At 40.3% G+C, this 20,302-nt stretch overlaps 1 protein-coding gene across 1 annotated transcript; it reads right to left on the bottom strand.

Annotated features, from left to right (window-relative positions):
* Positions 1–6,402: 6,402 nt before the first annotated feature.
* On the bottom strand, positions 6,403–6,897 carry LOC110914432 (uncharacterized mitochondrial protein AtMg00810-like). Its single transcript, XM_022159225.1, has one exon. The coding sequence runs from the start codon at positions 6,895–6,897 to the stop codon at positions 6,403–6,405; it is 495 nt and encodes a 164-aa protein (XP_022014917.1).
* Positions 6,898–20,302: the final 13,405 nt, after the last annotated feature.

The following is a 20,302-nucleotide window of genomic DNA, read 5'->3' as shown; positions in this document are numbered from 1 at the left end:
TAATTTAGTCGTACGGATACCTGGTTTAGTGAGTGTTGTCACAAAAAGATTCTATTTCTGACATACTAGGTCTTTGTACGTGATGATATCTGGGGTATTATACCAGGACTTCTGATTTTGCGGAAGCAATAGCCTAGTCCTCGTATAATACTCTGCACAACTTTATTCATAAAGCCTCCCCTCAGCATAAAAAATGATGAAACATTGCAAAATGCTAATCATGTGATGTTGTAAAGAAGATCCCCAAAAGGGACCCACCTAAAGTCGAGCCATCATCTCTCTGTACGAACGGAAGTTCTAGCCTGAGCTCTCATGGCCTCGCATTCACCCAATTACAGATATCATTAGTGTGCATTCACCTGTAAGACTGAATATAGTGATCTGGATACGGGATATTCTGAGGTGGTACACGCGTAAAAGTCAAGATCTTAAAACACTAAATCAGTATCCTGAACAGATTGAAAATTGTGTAAAAGCTTAAGAGGACCAGTGTATCGGCAATCAATGTGAACTGTTTAATACTGAATATGTAATCAAAGCTAAACGGTACTCGTATCTTGTCGGCAGCTGATATGATCCCCTAACACGCTCACAAAAATATTGTGCGTATAGTTTATTGCTTATCAAAAACAAAAATCCAAAAAGATTTGATTTTCATCTTATTTTCGACAACGAACGTTGGGGATCAGATGATCAAAGTCTTATGTGCTGAACAAGTCTGGACCATGAGTGTTGGGTAAGCAGAAGTTTGAGAAAAAGTGATTGGTAATTGCTTGAAAGTTTAAAAGTTCATTAATTTGAACTTGAAATCTGTTTCAGAAAATCAGCATCTTCATAATTTGGTCAGCCAAGGTCATTAACTTGGATTGGCGGGCTAAACAGTTGACCAGGGTCATTAACTTGGACTTGGTTAACTGGGTGTGACGGTAAAATCTCAAAAAGTTAAAAAGTTTGAAAATTTTTGAAAAAGTGACATTTCAAACGAAATGACTATTTCGCACGAAATAGCCATTTAGCTTGAAACATTGATTTCGCATGAACATGTGATTTCGTTTGAAAACGCCTCAATGTCTATTTTGTACGACATAGACAGGTCTATAAATAGGTGTGTTGATTTCGCTTGAAACCATCAGTTCCATCACTTCGCACCAAACCTCTGTCAAGGTGAATTCAAGCGAAAACACCCATCTCTCCGATTCAAGCCGAACTGTTGCTTGTTTGTTGTTTATAATCCAGATTTAAGTTGGTTTACACAACTTAGATTATGGGAAAGGTGAGATTCGTGTCGATTTGAACTGTTTTCATATGAACGACGATGAACAGGACTTCAGATTTAGATCTAGGGTTTGATTGTTAAATAAAATGAACAAAAATCATATCTGCAAACTCAGAATGTGATATAGATCTTGTTTAGGGTTTGAATTTGACTGTTTGGTAACTAATCGGTAGATCTGTAACTTCAGACTTAGATCTAGGGCTTGTTGGTGTTCATAAATGAATAAAAAAACATACCCACGTGCTCGGAATTTAATAAAGAACAAACCCAGCTAATCAATTTCATCATCTGATCATGTTGTGTTCAAACTGTAATTTTGACATTTTCAAACGAAACGACAGGGTATTCCGCACGAAATAGCACCCTGATGAAAGTGTCATTTTCAAACGAAATGGTTATTTCGTTTGAAGTTGATTTCATTTGAAATCATGCTATTTCGTTTAAATATGTTTTTGTTTGAAAGCAGGTCATTCCGTATGAAATGTGATTCCGTTTTAAAATGTCATTTCCCTTGAACATACTATTTCGCTTTAAACTGTCATTCCGCATGAACTGTCATTTCATGTGTAAATGTCATTCCGTTTTAAAATGTCATTTCGTATGAAGTGATTTCGTTTGAATGAACTGTTTGTGATGAAAATTATTCTAAGTGTTTAACATGTATATCGGTGTATCTTTCAGGCTTCTAATGTGCAGTTCGATCCATTACACAACATATGTTGTGTTTATGATGGGAAAATTCCAAAGCTGGCTGAATTCAAAAGTATTCTGGAGTTCATGAAAAGGCTACCAATACAGAAAGCTTTGACGAATCAACATCTTGTATTCAGATCGCATATTGAACGTTTCTGGGAGAATGCCACATACGAAGAAGAAAGTAAAACAATAAATTCGATTGTGAGCTTGAACGGCCAAGATAAACCAATCATCATCACAGAGCAGCTTGTACGAGAGGTGATAGACTTTCCAGACAATGAAAATTCTCCGACAAAGTTCCCAGAGAGGATGGTCAAAGGTTGCATGTTGCGGATGGGTTACAATGGTCCACTGAACAAGGCGAATTACTTGAAAGCATGTTTTTCCAAGCCTTACAAGTTTCTTATACATTCAGTGTTGCATGCTCTTAGTCATCGAAAAGGAGGTTATGATGTGATGCGGGATTATTAAATGTGCATGGTGACGGCACTCGTGTTGAACAAGAAGTATAACTTTTCAAAGATTGTGTTCCATTACATGGTAGAGAATATTACTTCGAAAAGCAAGACTTGGGTTTATCCACGATTTGTACAGATGATGTTAGATCACGCTTATCCTGATTTGGAAAAAACGAAAACAATGATTTGTTGATGTTATTCCACATGGATAATGAGACTTTGAAAGTCTTGGCCAGATATCACACAAACCATCCGGAGCCAACAACAAAAGCTGATTTCTTTGGGTTCATCAAAGATAAGAATTATCAAGATCCAGATCCAATCAATAATCAGAATTGGAGAAATGACAAAGAAATGAAAGAAGCAAGTTATGCTGATGAGTTGAAAATTCTTGCTAGCTTCAAAGAAACAAGGAAGAGTGGTTTCTAAAGGAAGAGAAAAAGAAGAGGAGCAGGAAAACAACTCCGAAAGTTCAAGTATAGGAGGGCTCATCTTCTCGACCAAAGAAAAAGCGTCAAAAGAAAAATGTTGAGACTATGCTTGTGGATGAATCAGATAAAGAAGATGAAGCTGAAGTTGAAGCAGAAGTTAATGTTGAAGGAGATGTACGTTTGTCTCCTGAATCTGTAAAGTTTTTGAAATCTCTTAATGAATATAATGCTGAAACAGAAAAGACAGTTGGTATTGAAGAAGGTGATGATGTAGATAAAAGTTCATCAAGCTCGTCTGAAGAAGAAATTGATGAAACTAAACGTGCAAAAAGAATTCAGGCTGATATTGAAAAGGAGAAACAGCTAAAGAGAAAAAGGAGAGAAGATAAAGATGATGAATTGTACAATCCATCTCCTGAGCATGTTATAGAATCTCAGACACCTTCATCATCTGGTGGCAGAAAGAAAACAAGTGCAAGAAAGCGAGTGGTTACTCCAAAGGCAGCAAAAAGGTTGAGAGTGTTGTTAAAGAAGAAACCAATCCAGGAATCTAGTAAGCCACCTACACCACCGTCTGAACCACAACATCAACCATCACCAATTCATTCACCACTTCATCAATCACCACCACATCAACCATCTCCAATCCAATCACCACCACATATATCACCACCACATCTTTCACCACCACATGAACAACCTGTTGTTACATCCCAGAAAATCTTTCAAACACCACCATCCACACAACCACCTGTCCAAACCACTCCTGGTTCTTATGGATACAAACACTTTCCAAATATTCCAGAAAAGAATCTGCATCGGATACTCGCCCGAACGGATCAACAGAGAAAACCATTTTAATATTCCTATTAAGGATATTGGAGATTTCGGTTTTGCTAATGATGAACAGGTGAAGAGGTTAGAAAAGAAAGTAGAAGAGGTGTTGGTTGAAAACAAAAAGTTGTTAGATCGTGAGAAAAAGCTTGAGAAGCGTGTAAAAACAGTCAAAACTGAAAACTCTTCGTTGTTGCAAAGAGTCGAATCAGATCAGATTGAGATTGATATTATGAAAGTTAAAATTGCTGAGTTGGAAGAAGAGAAAGCATGCAGAGATGAGCAGAACAAATATTTCAAACTGAAGAACAAAGAATTAGAAGCTGCCAATGCACAGAAAGATCACAAGATGTACATGATGAACAAGGTGCTAGAGAATTTGATTGGTATGTTTGTTGAACAAAAATTTGAAGAAATTCAGGTTGAGGAAGTTAGAGCTTGTCGACAAACTGAAATTGATGCTGAGATGAAGAATAAGGGCAAAGGTGTTGAAGGTGTTCCTGAAGTTTCTGAAAGATCAATTATTCCATCAACTGTACTTGAATCTCCTGTTCCAAATCCTCGTCTTATCTCTGCTGTTTCTGGTGTTTTTGAAGAGGATGTGTTACTTGATGATGTTATTGATGATGAGGAAGATGTTGAAGAGGATGATGAAGAAGAGGATGTTGATGAAGATAAGACAGATGATGCAGACGGTGTATTTTCTGCTAATAGCCATAGTGATGATGATAATGATGACAATGATCAAGGTAGTACAGGCATTAAAGTTACAGAAGTATCTAATGAAGAGAATGTCGATGATTATCTTCATGATGATGTGAATGAAGAGCCTGAGGATGCTACAGGTGAGGGGGAGAACGTTGATGATCAGAACGTTGATAAAAGAGAAAAGTTGATTTTGCGTCTTGAGCCTGAAGTTGAGGAAGGAGAAATCATGCATACTTACACAATGAATGATATTATCGAAATGACGCGTATTGATGATCCTAACTTCAAGTTTGACTTTGAAGAAGAATCGAATGATTTCGATGTCAATCAGCAGCCCGAGTATCAGTACAAGTATGTTGAGGAAGCTGATATCTATGATAGTGTTGAGGTTGAAGACTGCAGCGACAAAGAAAATGTGAATGAAGATACTTCAAACTTTCCAATGCTGGTAGAATTTTTCAGTCAGGAAAATATTGATGAATTGAGACGGAAAGTTGAAGAATGTCTGAAAGATAAAAACTTTGATGGAACAGTGAAAGATGCACAGCGCGAAGAACGCAAGAAGTGGTTTAGAAAGAGTACTGAAAGAAAATTCAAACGTCCGTTGAAGTTTTATAAGAGAGACAGGGATGTGTCACTTGGGGATATTATCAGTTGGGGTTTCTTGCCACAGATAAACGCTTATGCAATCAGGAGAGAATATGGCGTGCAGTATTTTGAATACATACAGGATATCATGTCTTTACCTTGGTGGGACGTTGAAGAGCTTTCTAAAGTCAGAACATTGAATTATCCTGTCAGAAAGCATGATATGCCTACCTGGGGGTTAATGAAGTTTGAAGCTTTTCGAGATTTTAAACACTGGAAGCCATATCAACCGAAGAAAGTGAAGAGGGTTGATCCAGTGACTGGCACTGAAGAGACTATTTTACAGATTAAGAAACCCAGGGTGATGAAGAATATTCCTGTGCCGAAAATGGAGCAGGATTTTCATAAAGGATTCTTATATTGGGTATACAGTTGTTTGTCCACTGAGGCTGTAATCACTTACAGAGTCGAGAATGAAGTTAGACACATCTTTGTGTATGATCCTTTGTGGTTGGTTAACTGCTCAGCTAAAGACATAGAATGTTTGTTCTTTAACAAGATTGGATTTAAAGCTGAAGATAGAGAGCAGGCGATGCAATTTCAGAAGGTTGTGTCTATTTGTTTCCAGAAAGGAATAAATGCTAAAAGTAAATGGTCATCAAAGTGGAGAAAGATTGAGAAGAAAATGGCTAGGAAAGCTGAGAAGGAAAGAAAAGCTCGCGAAGAAAGAGATAACATGTTAAGGCATACAGTTGTACAAAGAATGGCTGCTGAAGAAAAGAAAAGGGTTGAAGAGAATGAAAAGCTTAGGAAGTTGCTGCTGAAAAAGCCTAAGCCAAGAGAAGAAAAGTTTAAGTCGTTGTGAAGAAAGCGCTGAAGACCTGACTGAAGACTCCGGCAATATCCAAGGGGGTGTTTGTTGGTGCATAATGTCTATAGCTTACGTCTAAAGTCTAGGTCATGTCGGTAGCTTGTATAGGGGTATAAAGTGTCAAATTATAAAGTTTATGTATGTTTGTGGTGATTTCGCACGAAATGGCATTTGGTCATTTCGTACGAAATCAAACCTGGCTATTTCGTGCGAAATCAGTTGCCTACTTGGGTTTTCATTTGGTACGAAATCAGTTGGTGTGTAACGAAGTTCTGCCCAGTTTTCACCGTGTAATCAAGTTGAATATCAATGAAAACTAGGTATTAAGTATAATTCTCTGTTTCTACACCTTTCTATCACTGATTCATAGTTGTTTGACTGTTTCCGCCTTTCAAACAGCTTAGTATTGACTCTGATCGACTCATATAGGTCGCAAAACGATTCTACATGGATCCATATAACCTGAGAACAACAGGCTAAAGTGGCTACATACTCGGCTTCTGCAGTCGATAGTGAGACAGTCTTCTACTTTCTACATTGCTAGGAGATGAGGCGATCCCCCAAAAACTGGCATCCAGCTGATGTGGACTTCATGTCCCTACCTGTACCTCCAAAATTGCTGTCAGAGAAAGCACACAAGTCAAATGGAGATTCCCTTCGATACAAAAGTCCAAGCTGAAGCCTGTCCTTGAGATATCGAAAGATTCTCTTAACAGCATTTAAATGAGAAAGTTTAGGAGCAGCCTGATAACGTGCACACTGACACACATTAAACATGATGTCTGGTCTACTGGACGTCAAGTACATTAACGATCCAATCATCGACCGGTACAGTGTCTCGTCAATAGCTTCCCCTTCCAGATCTTCGGTCAGCACTGGTATTTCTGCCATAGGAGTATTTGCAGGTTTCGCATCCTGAAGTTTGAACTTTGAAATAATGTCGTCAATGTACTTTCCTTGATGAATGAAAATTCCTTTGGAATCTTTACGAACATGTAAACCCAAAAAGGAATTCAGCTCTCCCAATGCACTCATTTCAAATTGCTTCTTCATCACATCCTCGAACTCCTTGCACAGTGCTTCACTAGTGGATCCAAAGATGATGTTGTCCACATAGAATACAGACTCGAGCTTTTCAAACCAGTGGAGGAGTCCCACTGCCCCCTCTGTGCCGCTGAAAGTACTTGGACGACAGTCCATGAAGTTCTTAAAGGTGCAAACTTGCTGCTGCGCTGGTTGACCTATTGTGTACGAATAGGGCAAAGTTTAAATACGAGGGCTAGTTTAGGAGTGTAGGATCTAAAGATCCTAGTGTAAGTTATGACTACAGGATATACTACCTGCTTGAGCAGCTGCAAGTGCCGCAGCAACTTGAGCTTGAACGAGAGCCTCTAGCTGGGCTTGAGTCATGTTAATCCGTCCAGACATGATCTTCATAGTAAAAGTAGCGTAAGTGAGAGTGGTTCGCGAGTAGGGCGATGACAGAAAAGTGTAAGCACGTAGGTATTCTCATGTAATAGTATCATGTGTATCTAAGTGTAATGCGAGCAAAGTTCTAAGTAGTTCTAGCTAACAGGCAATAAACATAAACCTTATTACCTAGGATGTCGAGTCTTGCACGTGGAGCGAAGCGTCGTTGTGGATCGTTGAGAGCACTGTTCTGGTTATAGTCTGGTTTTAATAAAAACGTTTTCCCATATTAAAACCAAGTTCTCTATAACCAATGGCTCTGATACCAATCTGTCACACCCCCAAAATCCCACACGCGGAGTACCACCGCTTGGGAGCGTGACTGACCAGGATCAAGCCACCAATCATATTGAACATGTAAGTATATAGTGAAAGTTATCCATCAATACAAAAGGTGTTTATCAAAACCAACATAGTTAAGTATAGCGGAAGCATTTAAGTAAACCCAAACATAAGTATTAAAGTGTGAAACATCATAAGTGTTCAAATAGCATTCACGATCCTTTGCCCACAACGGCCTGCTCCTCCCTGTGCAAGCTCCATATGATACCTAAGGTCCTGCAAGGCATGCAGCAGAGAGTCAACAACTAGTTGAGCGAGTTCACAGAAAGTAAGTTCAGTAATAGAAATGGTATAGCAAGCATTGCGTTCGTTCATCTATCATGTATCGTATTAGTTCGTTCATTGTTCATGTATAGTATTGGTTTTCATCGCGGGCCCTTTCGGCATGTATGCGAAGATTTGGGTTAATACTCCCAAATATCCTAGACTATGTATATTTGTATCGCTGGCCACCCTGGCATGTGTGCGAAGTTTAGTATGTATAGTTCGCAGCCTCCCTAAGGCATGTGTGCGAAGATCAGTCATAATATCGCAGCCAACCCTTGGCGTGTGTGCGAAGATCAGTTCAAGTAGGTATACTAGTCTAGCTGTATCTTATCATTTACCATCCTCACCCTGAGGACTATATCATCAGGTTCCATTAACTATGTACGTACGAAATAATCATTCAATCCCATTCCCACCCTGGGAACCCCATGCCTTGGCTGTGTGAACTCACCTTGGGTTGCTCGGCAGATACACAAAGAAGAGGGTTCTTGAACTAACAGTGGTCAACCACGTCCTAACAGGGTTACCACACAAGTCAAGTTTGGTTCAAGTAATGCACGTATGAATCAAAGCAAACACGTATAGCACGTTTAACAGTCAAAAGCATATCAAAATCACACTTGTGCGTCTCGGATGGTTGGGCCGTTGAGCTTGTGCGAGCCCAACCATCTTGTGCGATATAAATCTAAGCCCAACAGTTCCCGGCCCAATTATTTAGTACCTTAGTCTTGTGCGAACCCTTTGGGTTGTGCGATCCAAACTAGCCCAACCCAACATGACACCCGGCCCAACAACATAAGCAATCTATTAACATATCCGGCCCAAAATAAATAATACATGCGTGCCTTTGTGCGATCCAGTGAATACCCAGCCCAATATATCATTCGGCCCAAACAGAAACATAAGTGACCCAATAACAAACAGTCCAAATAGTGTATAAATGACTTGTGCGATCAGTGTGGGCTTGTGCGTTTGTGTCTTGGGCTTCTAAGGCCCAACAGCTAAGCGACATTACCCCTTGTGCGACTGGGCAACGTCTTGTGCGACTGGATCCGCTTGTGTGATCGGACCAGCTTGTGCGACCCGGTCTTGTGCGATCCGAAACAAACTTTCCGTGAAACATGCCACCAGTTACAAATTTCCATTAATTCTTTTGACTAAATCAATAGTTTCCATATCTATGATTATCAATCAATAATATTAACAGTTTTCTAGCATGCCAATACTCGATCAAACAAGATAGTTATCATCCGATTCCTAAGAACCCTAATTCGATTCAACATGAACAAACATCAAACTCCTAAAACATATTATCATAAATCCTGAATTGTTAACATATAACCGATCTCAAATCATCATATAAACAATCCGAAAACAAGTCATGGCAGCCGATAATTCATCTATTCAGCTTTGATTCAATATCATGCAATCCTATTCATAACAAAGTGCACATGTGAGCCGGTTGTATCACGACCAATCATACAATATTACTAGTTATTCATGCAACACATAGGAGTTATAATATCATCTAACAAGATCATAAAACACTAACCAATTAGATGTCTAGAACAAGAAAAGCTTCGAGTGATAAGGGGATGCTTGCCGCCGGCTTCGTGTGGAGAGAAAGAGAGCGTGTAGGGTTTGTAATTTGTGTGTGTTATGATTTTGCAACAAGTGAGGAAACAACCCCCAAGGTTGATTATTTGTTTGCGTAGAAGAGAACTGGGCCGGCCCATCATGGCTGCCCCCTTCTTGTCCGATTCCAAGCAACACGGCCCAAAGGGCTTGTGCGATTGATTGTGAAGCGTGGTGCGGTTTGGGCTCAATTACTATTCTAACATTCAACACATAGCATATAACCATAACATATCATGTATTCATTCAAATAATATGGTTCACATAAGCATGTAACGTTACACAAGGTAAGTCTAAAGTACGAGATGTCACATTATCCCCAACTAAAAAGAAATTTCGTCCCGAAATTTGGTATGCACTCACTGAGGAAGCTAAGTAAGTTCAATCGTTCACTGGCTTTTCCTGGGGTGTCACATCCTCCCCCCGTTGATCTGGAATTTCGTCCCGAAATTCCGCAGTAGTAGCTTCAGCCTCAGTAGTGGTTGCATTGGTTCCGAATAACTGGGGGTACTTTTCTGTCATCCTGTCTTCGCGTTCCCAGGTGTACTCTAGGCCACGTTTGGAGTTCCAACGTACTCGAACAAGAGGGATTCTCTTGTTTGTGAGGACCTTCACATCCCGGTCCGTGATTTTAACTGGTTCCTCGACGAATTGTAACCGCTCGTCGATAGTGAGTTCTTTAAAAGGAATGATAAGGGTCTCATCTGATAGGCACTTCTTCAGATTCGACACGTGAACAACATTGTGAACTGCCCCGAGTTCAGCTGGTAGGTTCAATCTGTAGGCTACTTTGCCGATTTTCTCAATGATTTCGAACCGTCCGACATATCGCGGATTTAGCTTGCCCCGTTTGCCAAAACGAACTACACCCTTCTAGGGTGAGACTTTTTAGTAAAACCCGGTCCCCGACCTGAAATTCCAAAGGCTTTCTACGCTTGTCCGCGTAGGCTTTCTGACGGTCGCGTGCTGCCGCCATGCGTTGTCGTATCTGTGCAATCTTTTCTGTGGCGTCCACTACAATCTCTGGACCCGTAATCTGACTATCCCCCACCTCTGCCCAACAGAGAGGTGACCGGCATTTACGTCCGTACAATGCCTCGAATGGAGCGGCTTGAATGCTGGTGTGATAACTATTATTGTACGAGAACTCCACCAAAGGGAGATGCTTTTCCCAGCCGTTGCCGAAATCAATAAGGCATGCCCTAAGCATGTCTTCAAGTGTTTGAATCGTTCGCTCAGACTGCCCCTCCGTCTGAGGGTGATAAGCTGTGCTCATGTCTAACCATGAGCCAAAAGATTTGTGCATCGCTTGCCATAGTTCTGACGTGAATCGTGCATCGCGATCCGAAATGATGGATGTGGGCACTCCGTGCCTCGAAACAACTTCTTTAAGATAGACGTCTGCGAGAGTGGAGAACTTATCCGTTTCCTTTATAGCTAGGAAGTGTGCAGACTTGGTGAGTCGATCCACGATCACCCATATAGTATCATTCCCCCGCTGGGATCTAGGTAGACCTGTAATGAAATCCATGGAAATTTCTTCCCATTTTCATTGCGGTACCTTAGGCTGCTGAAGTAGGCCCGCTGGTTCCTGGTATTCCACCTTGACTCTCGCACAGGTCAAGCACTTGCTGACATAGGTAGCGATGTGGGCCTTCATGCTAGGCCACCAATAAGTAGTTCTGATGTCGTGGTACATTTTGTCCGACCCTGGATGTACCGAGTAGCGAGACTTGTGCGCTTCGTCCATTCAAGTTCGCGTAGACCGCCATAAAGTGGGACCCAAATACGCCCCGCTACATAGTAAGCGTCGTCTGCCTTCTGTTCCATTCGTTGTCGTGAGCCGCGTAAGGCTTCAGCCCTGACGTTTTCTGGTTTCAATGCTTCTGCCTGAGCATCTCGTATCTGTGCAGGAAGGCTAGAGTGAATCGTAAGCTGTAGCGCTCGCACGCGCCGAGGTAAAGTGTCTTTCCGACTGAGGGCATCAGCCACAACGTTGGCTTTGCCTGGATGGTACTTGATAGCGCATACGTAGTCGTTCAGTAGTTCAACCCATCGTCGTTGTCGCATGTTCAAATCCTTCTGCTTAAGGATATGCTCGAGACTCCTGTGATCGGTGTAAATCGTGCACCTGGTACCGTACAGGTAGTGTCGCCATATCTTAAGCGCGAAAACAACAGCTCCCAGCTCTAAGTCATGCGTCGTGTAGTTCCGTTCGTGAATCTTAAGTTGGCGAGAAGCGTATGCGATAACCTTGTCGCGCTGCATTAACACACATCCAAGTCCCCGAATGGATGCATCACAATAAACCACGAAGTCATCTGTGCCCTCTGGCAAAGAGAGGATAGGTGCGCTGCAAAGCCTATCCTTTAAGTACTGAAAAGCGGTTTCCTGGGAATCTCCCCAACGGTAGGTAACACCTTTCTGTGTCAGCATAGTAAGCGGCTGTGCGATCTTCGAAAAGTCTTTGTTGAATCGTCTGTACTATCCCGCCAAACCCAAGAATTGGCGTATCACACCCTCAAAATACCACCTAGGGAGTGTCCCTGATAGGCGTGTGACGTACCAATAACGAGCCACCAATTACATTGAACCCATACAAGTTATAATTAAAATCCCCATTATTAATAAAAACACCTTCAATAAGTTTAAACGAAAACCAATAAGTTCAGCGGAAGCAAATAGTAAACGAAGTTAAACTGTTTCAAAACCCAAGTATAATATCCAGAAATCAGTCACATAAATCCTTCCTGTCGACCCATGACCACTCCAGCTACTCCAAACAGCAAGTTCCCAAATCCAAAATACCTAACGACCTGCGAGCATGCAACAAGTGTATCAGACAACGCTGGTGAGTTCATAGTTTTACGAAAACGTTGTTTACCAAGTATGTAGTTAATCCATTGAAGTTATTTCCAGAAGTAATGATGAAAACAATGTTGATAATACCCCAATACAAGACGGCTTCTGATTATTTTGCCCTTTCTCCAATGCTCCTATCAAAGCATTGGTCATGACTAGGTCATTAGTTCAACACCCGTTCTCCCAGATACGGGGTGAGGTTGCCAAACCTAAGTAGCGCTACTAACTAATACCATGTTACCTTCCAGGTAACCAAACAACACGGAGGGACTTGAAAGGTGATAGGAAGAGTATATTATCCAACATTCCCGTTTTAACCCAAAAGACTTGTCCCTCCCAGGAATACCCACTGACTGTCCCAACCACCGGGACGCATGCTCAAGAAAGATGAACTCACCTTAGAGTGCTCGGTATGTTGTGTTACACTACCCGCTTCGATTGATCAACAAAACCCTAGTGTAGTTACCAGTAACAGTCAATTTCATATGCACATAAAACACGTATACTCTATACATAACACACTTGTAGTGTACACATATTTCACATAATATCATACAAGTCACAACAGTAAGTCATGCGACACACTAGTTTACCATCATCATATATTCACACAGTACACATTCAGGTCACGCATGAAGTCACATTATTTGTTCATATTCGACAACCACCCAACAGTCCATTATTTCATATCATGAAGCTATGCGGACCGTTACATACTCTAGCCTGATGTAATGTGCGGTTTCACTAAGTCATCATTCGGTCTACCTACATAGTGTGACTCAGTCCAATACGCCGCCCATACAAGATGTGCGACCCCGTGGTTTCTCAAGTTCAATTTTGTGAGATGCGGCCCAGTACAAGTCATGACCCAATCAACAAGAGACACAAGGTTTGCTGAATTGCAACCCATACCACACCCGCTCAACATCATCAAGTTACCCAGCCCGTTTTCCATTAATTAGTTTCTCATTGTTCACATGAATCCTAGCTACCATCTAGGTGAACAACAGTCCACATAATTATTATTCAAATATTAACTTATAAATGCATTCCGATGTTTCTATTGGACCGATTCACTTAGTGGACTGTCATTATTGTGCCGCTAACTACGTGTTAATTAATGAACCTATCTAAGTCACGTAATGGTCTGTCACAACATTAAACTTCACACTCAAATGCACAAAAAAATATGAAATCGGTGGCTGACAATCTTTTAATAAAACCCATTAGACTTGTATCCTATTAGGCCAATATCAAGAGCTCACGTGATTAAACTTGGGCCAACAATTCTGTTTTTCTTTTCTTTTATTTCCAATATTTATTCCCCCACCATTTATTTAACCAATCGGTTCCCTATCTTCATATTATCATATTGCCATTTCATAACAACATATCAACTTATCATGCCAATTATTATTATTATGCTTCACAAAATCAAACAGTAGCACCCAAAAATCAACAATAATATATATATCCTAGTCATTGACTAACAACGATTACCCATAATCTTAATACCATAAGTCATAACTCAAGCATCATATGATCAGCCAAGTTTAACGTTAAAATCATTAGTAGCGTATACTATTAACATCACAATTTATACAAGTCATTCGCACACAACACTTAATAATCCTACACATGCCAACAATTTAATAATTGATCCTTATCTATTTGACATGGACTCCAACTGTTAACCATTAACAATAACATATATACAAGCAATCCATCTATGTAATATAATATAGTAATCATGATTTCACATAGCCGTCACTTGCCTATATGTGCACTTGGATCGATGGAAATCAAGAATACAATTTCATATATATATACGATCACATGCAATCAAGAACATAATGGCTGCCAATATGGAGTGACACTTATCTAATAGCACATATACAAATCAAATAGCAAACTGATGAGTTATTTGTTGTGGCCATTTAATTGGACCTCAATTTTGATAGCAAGTTTCAATGTTTATAAACAACATCCTGACATATCCACGTGATGATCTTGATCTACTTTAATTAATTTACCATGGTATGAAACATCCATGTGCATATATTATAACAAGGAATTCTTGTATAACTTTGATTATTAGCATCACAAATCATTACCAATTAAATCGACTATATATACTGTCTTCATACAAATCGCATTAATACACATCAATACACATCAATACATGATCACATAAAATTAATATGTCCAACTAATGTAAATCGAGTAATGAGGAGGATATACTAACCAAAGGATTTAATCGCACAAGATGCTCTCTCTCGAGGGGGGGGGGGTTTCCGCTGCTGAGACTGTGCGATCAGGGAATCAGAGATGAGGAGGGGTAGGGTTTGTTACAGTTTTATACTAAATTAGAGTTTGATTTAGATTATGATTCGTACACCTGAACTTATAAGGATAAGAGTGTTGGGCTGCTCTATGCGAACAGCAAAGAAGTTGGGCCAGTTCCATTTTTCTTGGCCGATATGGGCTTAAGCCCAGATATAATAGGCTGCCCAACTAGCAAGCAAATTATGTTTACAATTAAGGGAGGTGGGGGATCCGGCTTAGGTGTTTGGGCCTCATATCCGGCTTAGGTTTTGGGTGCGGCCCACTCGAACATGAACACTATGGTGTGGGCCCGATGCACTAAGTTAATATATGGTTACCGGATCATACAACGCAGAACGTGTGACGTTTAAAGAGAAGTAATGAGACGTTGAGACCACCAGGTTAAACGATACTATCCTGAAATGTTCGGGTTGTCACATCATCCCCAACTTGAAAGAAATTTCGTCCCGAAATTTAGCAAACAGTCACTGAGGAAGCTGGTTTTGTTAAGCGTTTTCGCGGGGTGTCACATCATCCCCTACTTGAAAGAATTTTCGTCCCGAAAATTGATCTAAAACAATGGCTTGAAGTGAGTTCCGACGAACTCGATCTATAGATACTTTACAACGCCTGGGGGCTAATCTTGTGATCGGTGGAAATCATGGTATGGTTGTTAGCGTTTTGTTATATCAATTGTCAATCAAAGAAACAGGGAATTAATGAGGTTCGTACAAAGAATCGAGCGAAACAGGGGTCCATTAAACATCCGAAGGGTTTGGCCAGCAAATTTGTTGTCTAGAAATAATTTCCAGTAGTGGTGCATGGCGGCATGGCACAACAGGGAGGTTCGTTACATTGCGGTCGCGCGAGTGTATCATTTGTCCAAAACAGAGTTTGGTGGGTAAAGATTAGTGTTGCAAAACGACAAACGCGTGTAACTGTGACTGCTTCACTTCTAGCGGCGATGACAAGTGAAAGTGATAAAGTTCGTCTACGGGGATGCGTGGGTATAGTTCTCCTAATCCCGTGTTCGTTCGGAAGTTCCATCTAGCGATGCCATCACATGGTTAGCTCTATTGAAACAAGGGTGCACTGGAGGCCCTTGTGATCGGTCCAATTGGTGCATTCGGTACCGTCCAAGTAATGCCTCCCACTTAAATCCAATGACCACGGTTTCCACCGGAGATTGTAGGTTGTGCAGTTCCTCTCTGTAACACCATCATGGTATACCGCTGGATCATCAGTACCCTCGGATAGAAGTGATGCTCCGCGTGTTGTAGGGTTGGGTTTCAAAAGCTGAGAAGACGTTTCCCCGATTTTATTTCTCAGGAATTCACAGCTCCCCGCTATGCTAAGGAGGTTGAAGTTGCGAAACCTTCGAAAGTCCTATGATGAAGTTGTGATAGTGTCCAGCGAATCCAAGGGATTGCTGTACCCCAGAAGGAAATCGGGATTTGCATAAGGTCAATTCTAAAATTCCACCTAACGATGTGGAGGTAAACCAGGTAACTCTTTGGAAGACATGTCAAAAATTTCACGAATAACATGAAGATACTCGATCTTTCTTTCTTAAAGTGGCGAATCGGTGACAAGAGTTAGAACAGCAGGGTAGCCCTTCAGTAGACACTTCTGGGCTTTCATGACTAAGACGATGCCAACAATGGCACAATTATGATGATCTTGAACTGATAAGGATTCCCCACTAGGAAGAGGGATACGCATGATTTTCTCTTTACAGAGAATCCTCGCTCAACGACTACGTCAAAACTTACAAGAATATAGGGAAGTAGGTCAATGTCGAACGCTTGACCCACGAGATCAAGTTTACAACCAAAAAGAACATGAGAAGCTTCTATCGATTTACTATCAGTTAATTCTACTACATGCTTATTTACAACAAAGGTGGGAGTCAGTCCTAACTGACGACTGAACCCTGAGGCACATAACTCCAATCGAAATGAGGTAAAAGTCGAGTATCACATTGAAATCTACAAACTACCAAGTTTACACACAATAGGGCAGAACCCTTCCCACGCTCGTTAAGCCTCACTGGGACTTGCATGCACCTCGCGTTATTATTATGTGTGCACCCATAATAATAAGGTAATTTGCATGCTTATCTCAATGCCTCTTAACTTGCGCTAAAAGGTTTCCCACATTCAAATAGCAACAAAAGGTTTTACAGGATCAAAAATCACAATAGTCAAAGGGTCGTGTCACACTAACAGTTCAAATGACAGGGGTTGGTAATATAAGGGCTCGTGTTGTTGTGCCAAGTGTGCATTCACATGTAATGTTATACATAAGTGTACACTAGATATACTATGTAATCGTAAATGAGAAACGAACCTTGCAGTCTGGAGCTGAGTGTCATGGTCGATGTCGGTACTGTTCGGTTATAGTCTGGTTTTATGAAAACGTTTTAAAACCAAGTTCACTATAACCAATGGCTCTGATACCAAACTGTCACACCCTCAAAATACCACCTAGGGAGTGTCCCTGATAGGCGTGTGACGTACCAATAACGAGCCACCAATTACATTGAACCCATACAAGTTATAATTAAAATCCCCATTATTAATAAAAACACCTTCAATAAGTTTAAACGAAAACCAATAAGTTCAGCGGAAGCAAATAGTAAACGAAGTTAAACTGTTTCAAAACCCAAGTATAATATCCAGAAATCAGTCACATAAATCCTTCCTGTCGACCCATGACCACTCCAGCTACTCCAAACAGCAAGTTCCCAAATCCAAAATACCTAACGACCTGCGAGCATGCAACAAGTGTATCAGACAACGCTGGTGAGTTCATAGTTTTACGAAAACGTTGTTTACCAAGTATGTAGTTAATCCATTGAAGTTATTTCCAGAAGTAATGATGAAAACAATGTTGATAATACCCCAATACAAGACGGCTTCTGATTATTTTGCCCTTTCTCCAATGCTCCTATCAAAGCATTGGTCATGACTAGGTCATTAGTTCAACACCCGTTCTCCCAGATACGGGGTGAGGTTGCCAAACCTAAGTAGCGCTACTAACTAATACCATGTTACCTTCCAGGTAACCAAACAACACGGAGGGACTTGAAAGGTGATAGGAAGAGTATATTATCCAACATTCCCGTTTTAACCCAAAAGACTTGTCCCTCCCAGGAATACCCACTGACTGTCCCAACCACCGGGACGCATGCTCAAGAAAGATGAACTCACCTTAGAGTGCTCGGTATGTTGTGTTACACTACCCGCTTCGATTGATCAACAAAACCCTAGTGTAGTTACCAGTAACAGTCAATTTCATATGCACATAAAACACGTATACTCTATACATAACACACTTGTAGTGTACACATATTTCACATAATATCATACAAGTCACAACAGTAAGTCATGCGACACACTAGTTTACCATCATCATATATTCACACAGTACACATTCAGGTCACGCATGAAGTCACATTATTTGTTCATATTCGACAACCACCCAACAGTCCATTATTTCATATCATGAAGCTATGCGGACCGTTACATACTCTAGCCTGATGTAATGTGCGGTTTCACTAAGTCATCATTCGGTCTACCTACATAGTGTGACTCAGTCCAATACGCCGCCCATACAAGATGTGCGACCCCGTGGTTTCTCAAGTTCAATTTTGTGAGATGCGGCCCAGTACAAGTCATGACCCAATCAACAAGAGACACAAGGTTTGCTGAATTGCAACCCATACCACACCCGCTCAACATCATCAAGTTACCCAGCCCGTTTTCCATTAATTAGTTTCTCATTGTTCACATGAATCCTAGCTACCATCTAGGTGAACAACAGTCCACATAATTATTATTCAAATATTAACTTATAAATGCATTCCGATGTTTCTATTGGACCGATTCACTTAGTGGACTGTCATTATTGTGCCGCTAACTACGTGTTAATTAATGAACCTATCTAAGTCACGTAATGGTCTATCACAACATTAAACTTCACACTCAAATGCACAAAAAAATATGAAATCGGTGGCTGACAATCTTTTAATAAAACCCATTAGACTTGTATCCTATTGGGCCAATATCAAGAGCTCACGTGATTAAACTTGGGCCAACAATTCTGTTTTTCTTTTCTTTTATTTCCAATATTTATTCCCCCACCATTTATTTAACCAATCGGTTCCCTATCTTCATATTATCATATTGCCATTTCATAACAACATATCAACTTATCATGCCAATTATTATTATTATGCTTCACAAAATCAAACAGTAGCACCCAAAAATCAACAATAATATATATCCTAGTCATTGACTAACAACGATTACCCATAATCTTAATACCATAAGTCATAACTCAAGCATCATATGATCAGCCAAGTTTAACGTTAAAATCATTAGTAGCGTATACTATTAACATCACAATTTATACAAGTCATTCGCACACAACACTTAATAATCCTACACATGCCAACAATTTAATAATTGATCCTTATCTATTTGACATGGACTCCAACTGTTAACCATTAACAATAACATATATACAAGCAATCCATCTATGTAATATAATATAGTAATCATGATTTCACATAGCCGTCACTTGCCTATATGTGCACTTGGATCGATGGAAATCAAGAATACAATTTCATATATATATACGATCACATGCAATCAAGAACATAATGGCTGCCAATATGGAGTGACACTTATCTAATAGCACATATACAAATCAAATAGCAAACTGATGAGTTATTTGTTGTGGCCATTTAATTGGACCTCAATTTTGATAGCAAGTTTCAATGTTTATAAACAACATCCTGACATATCCACGTGATGATCTTGATCTACTTTAATTAATTTACCATGGTATGAAACATCCATGTGCATATATTATAACAAGGAATTCTTGTATAACTTTGATTATTAGCATCACAAATCATTACCAATTAAATCGACTATATATACTGTCTTCATACAAATCGCATTAATACACATCAATACACATCAATACATGATCACATAAAATTAATATGTCCAACTAATGTAAATCGAGTAATGAGGAGGATATACTAACCAAAGGATTTAATCGCACAAGATGCTCTCTCTCGAGGGGGGGGGGTTTCCGCTGCTGAGACTGTGCGATCAGGGAATCAGAGATGAGGAGGGGTAGGGTTTGTTACAGTTTTATACTAAATTAGAGTTTGATTTAGATTATGATTCGTACACCTGAACTTATAAGGATAAGAGTGTTGGGCTGCTCTATGCGAACAGCAAAGAAGTTGGGCCAGTTCCATTTTTCTTGGCCGATATGGGCTTAAGCCCAGATATAATAGGCTGCCCAACTAGCAAGCAAATTATGTTTACAATTAAGGGAGGTGGGGGATCCGGCTTAGGTGTTTGGGCCTCATATCCGGCTTAGGTTTTGGGTGCGGCCCACTCGAACATGAACACTATGGTGTGGGCCCGATGCACTAAGTTAATATATGGTTACCGGATCATACAACGCAGAACGTGTGACGTTTAAAGAGAAGTAATGAGACGTTGAGACCACCAGG

Source organism: Helianthus annuus, chromosome 15 (genome assembly GCF_002127325.2).
Source record: "Helianthus annuus cultivar XRQ/B chromosome 15, HanXRQr2.0-SUNRISE, whole genome shotgun sequence".
Taxonomy (NCBI): Eukaryota; Viridiplantae; Streptophyta; class Magnoliopsida; order Asterales; family Asteraceae; genus Helianthus; species Helianthus annuus.
The sequence above is the reverse complement of the archived record's forward strand: the minus strand, read 5'-3'. Positions and strand labels throughout refer to the sequence as shown.

Bases quoted from the DNA above. Each gene is read 5' to 3' on its own strand.
- LOC110914432 (XM_022159225.1), bottom strand. From the start codon at position 6,897: ATGAGTGCATTGGGAGAGCTGAATTCCTTTTTGGGTTTACATGTTCGT.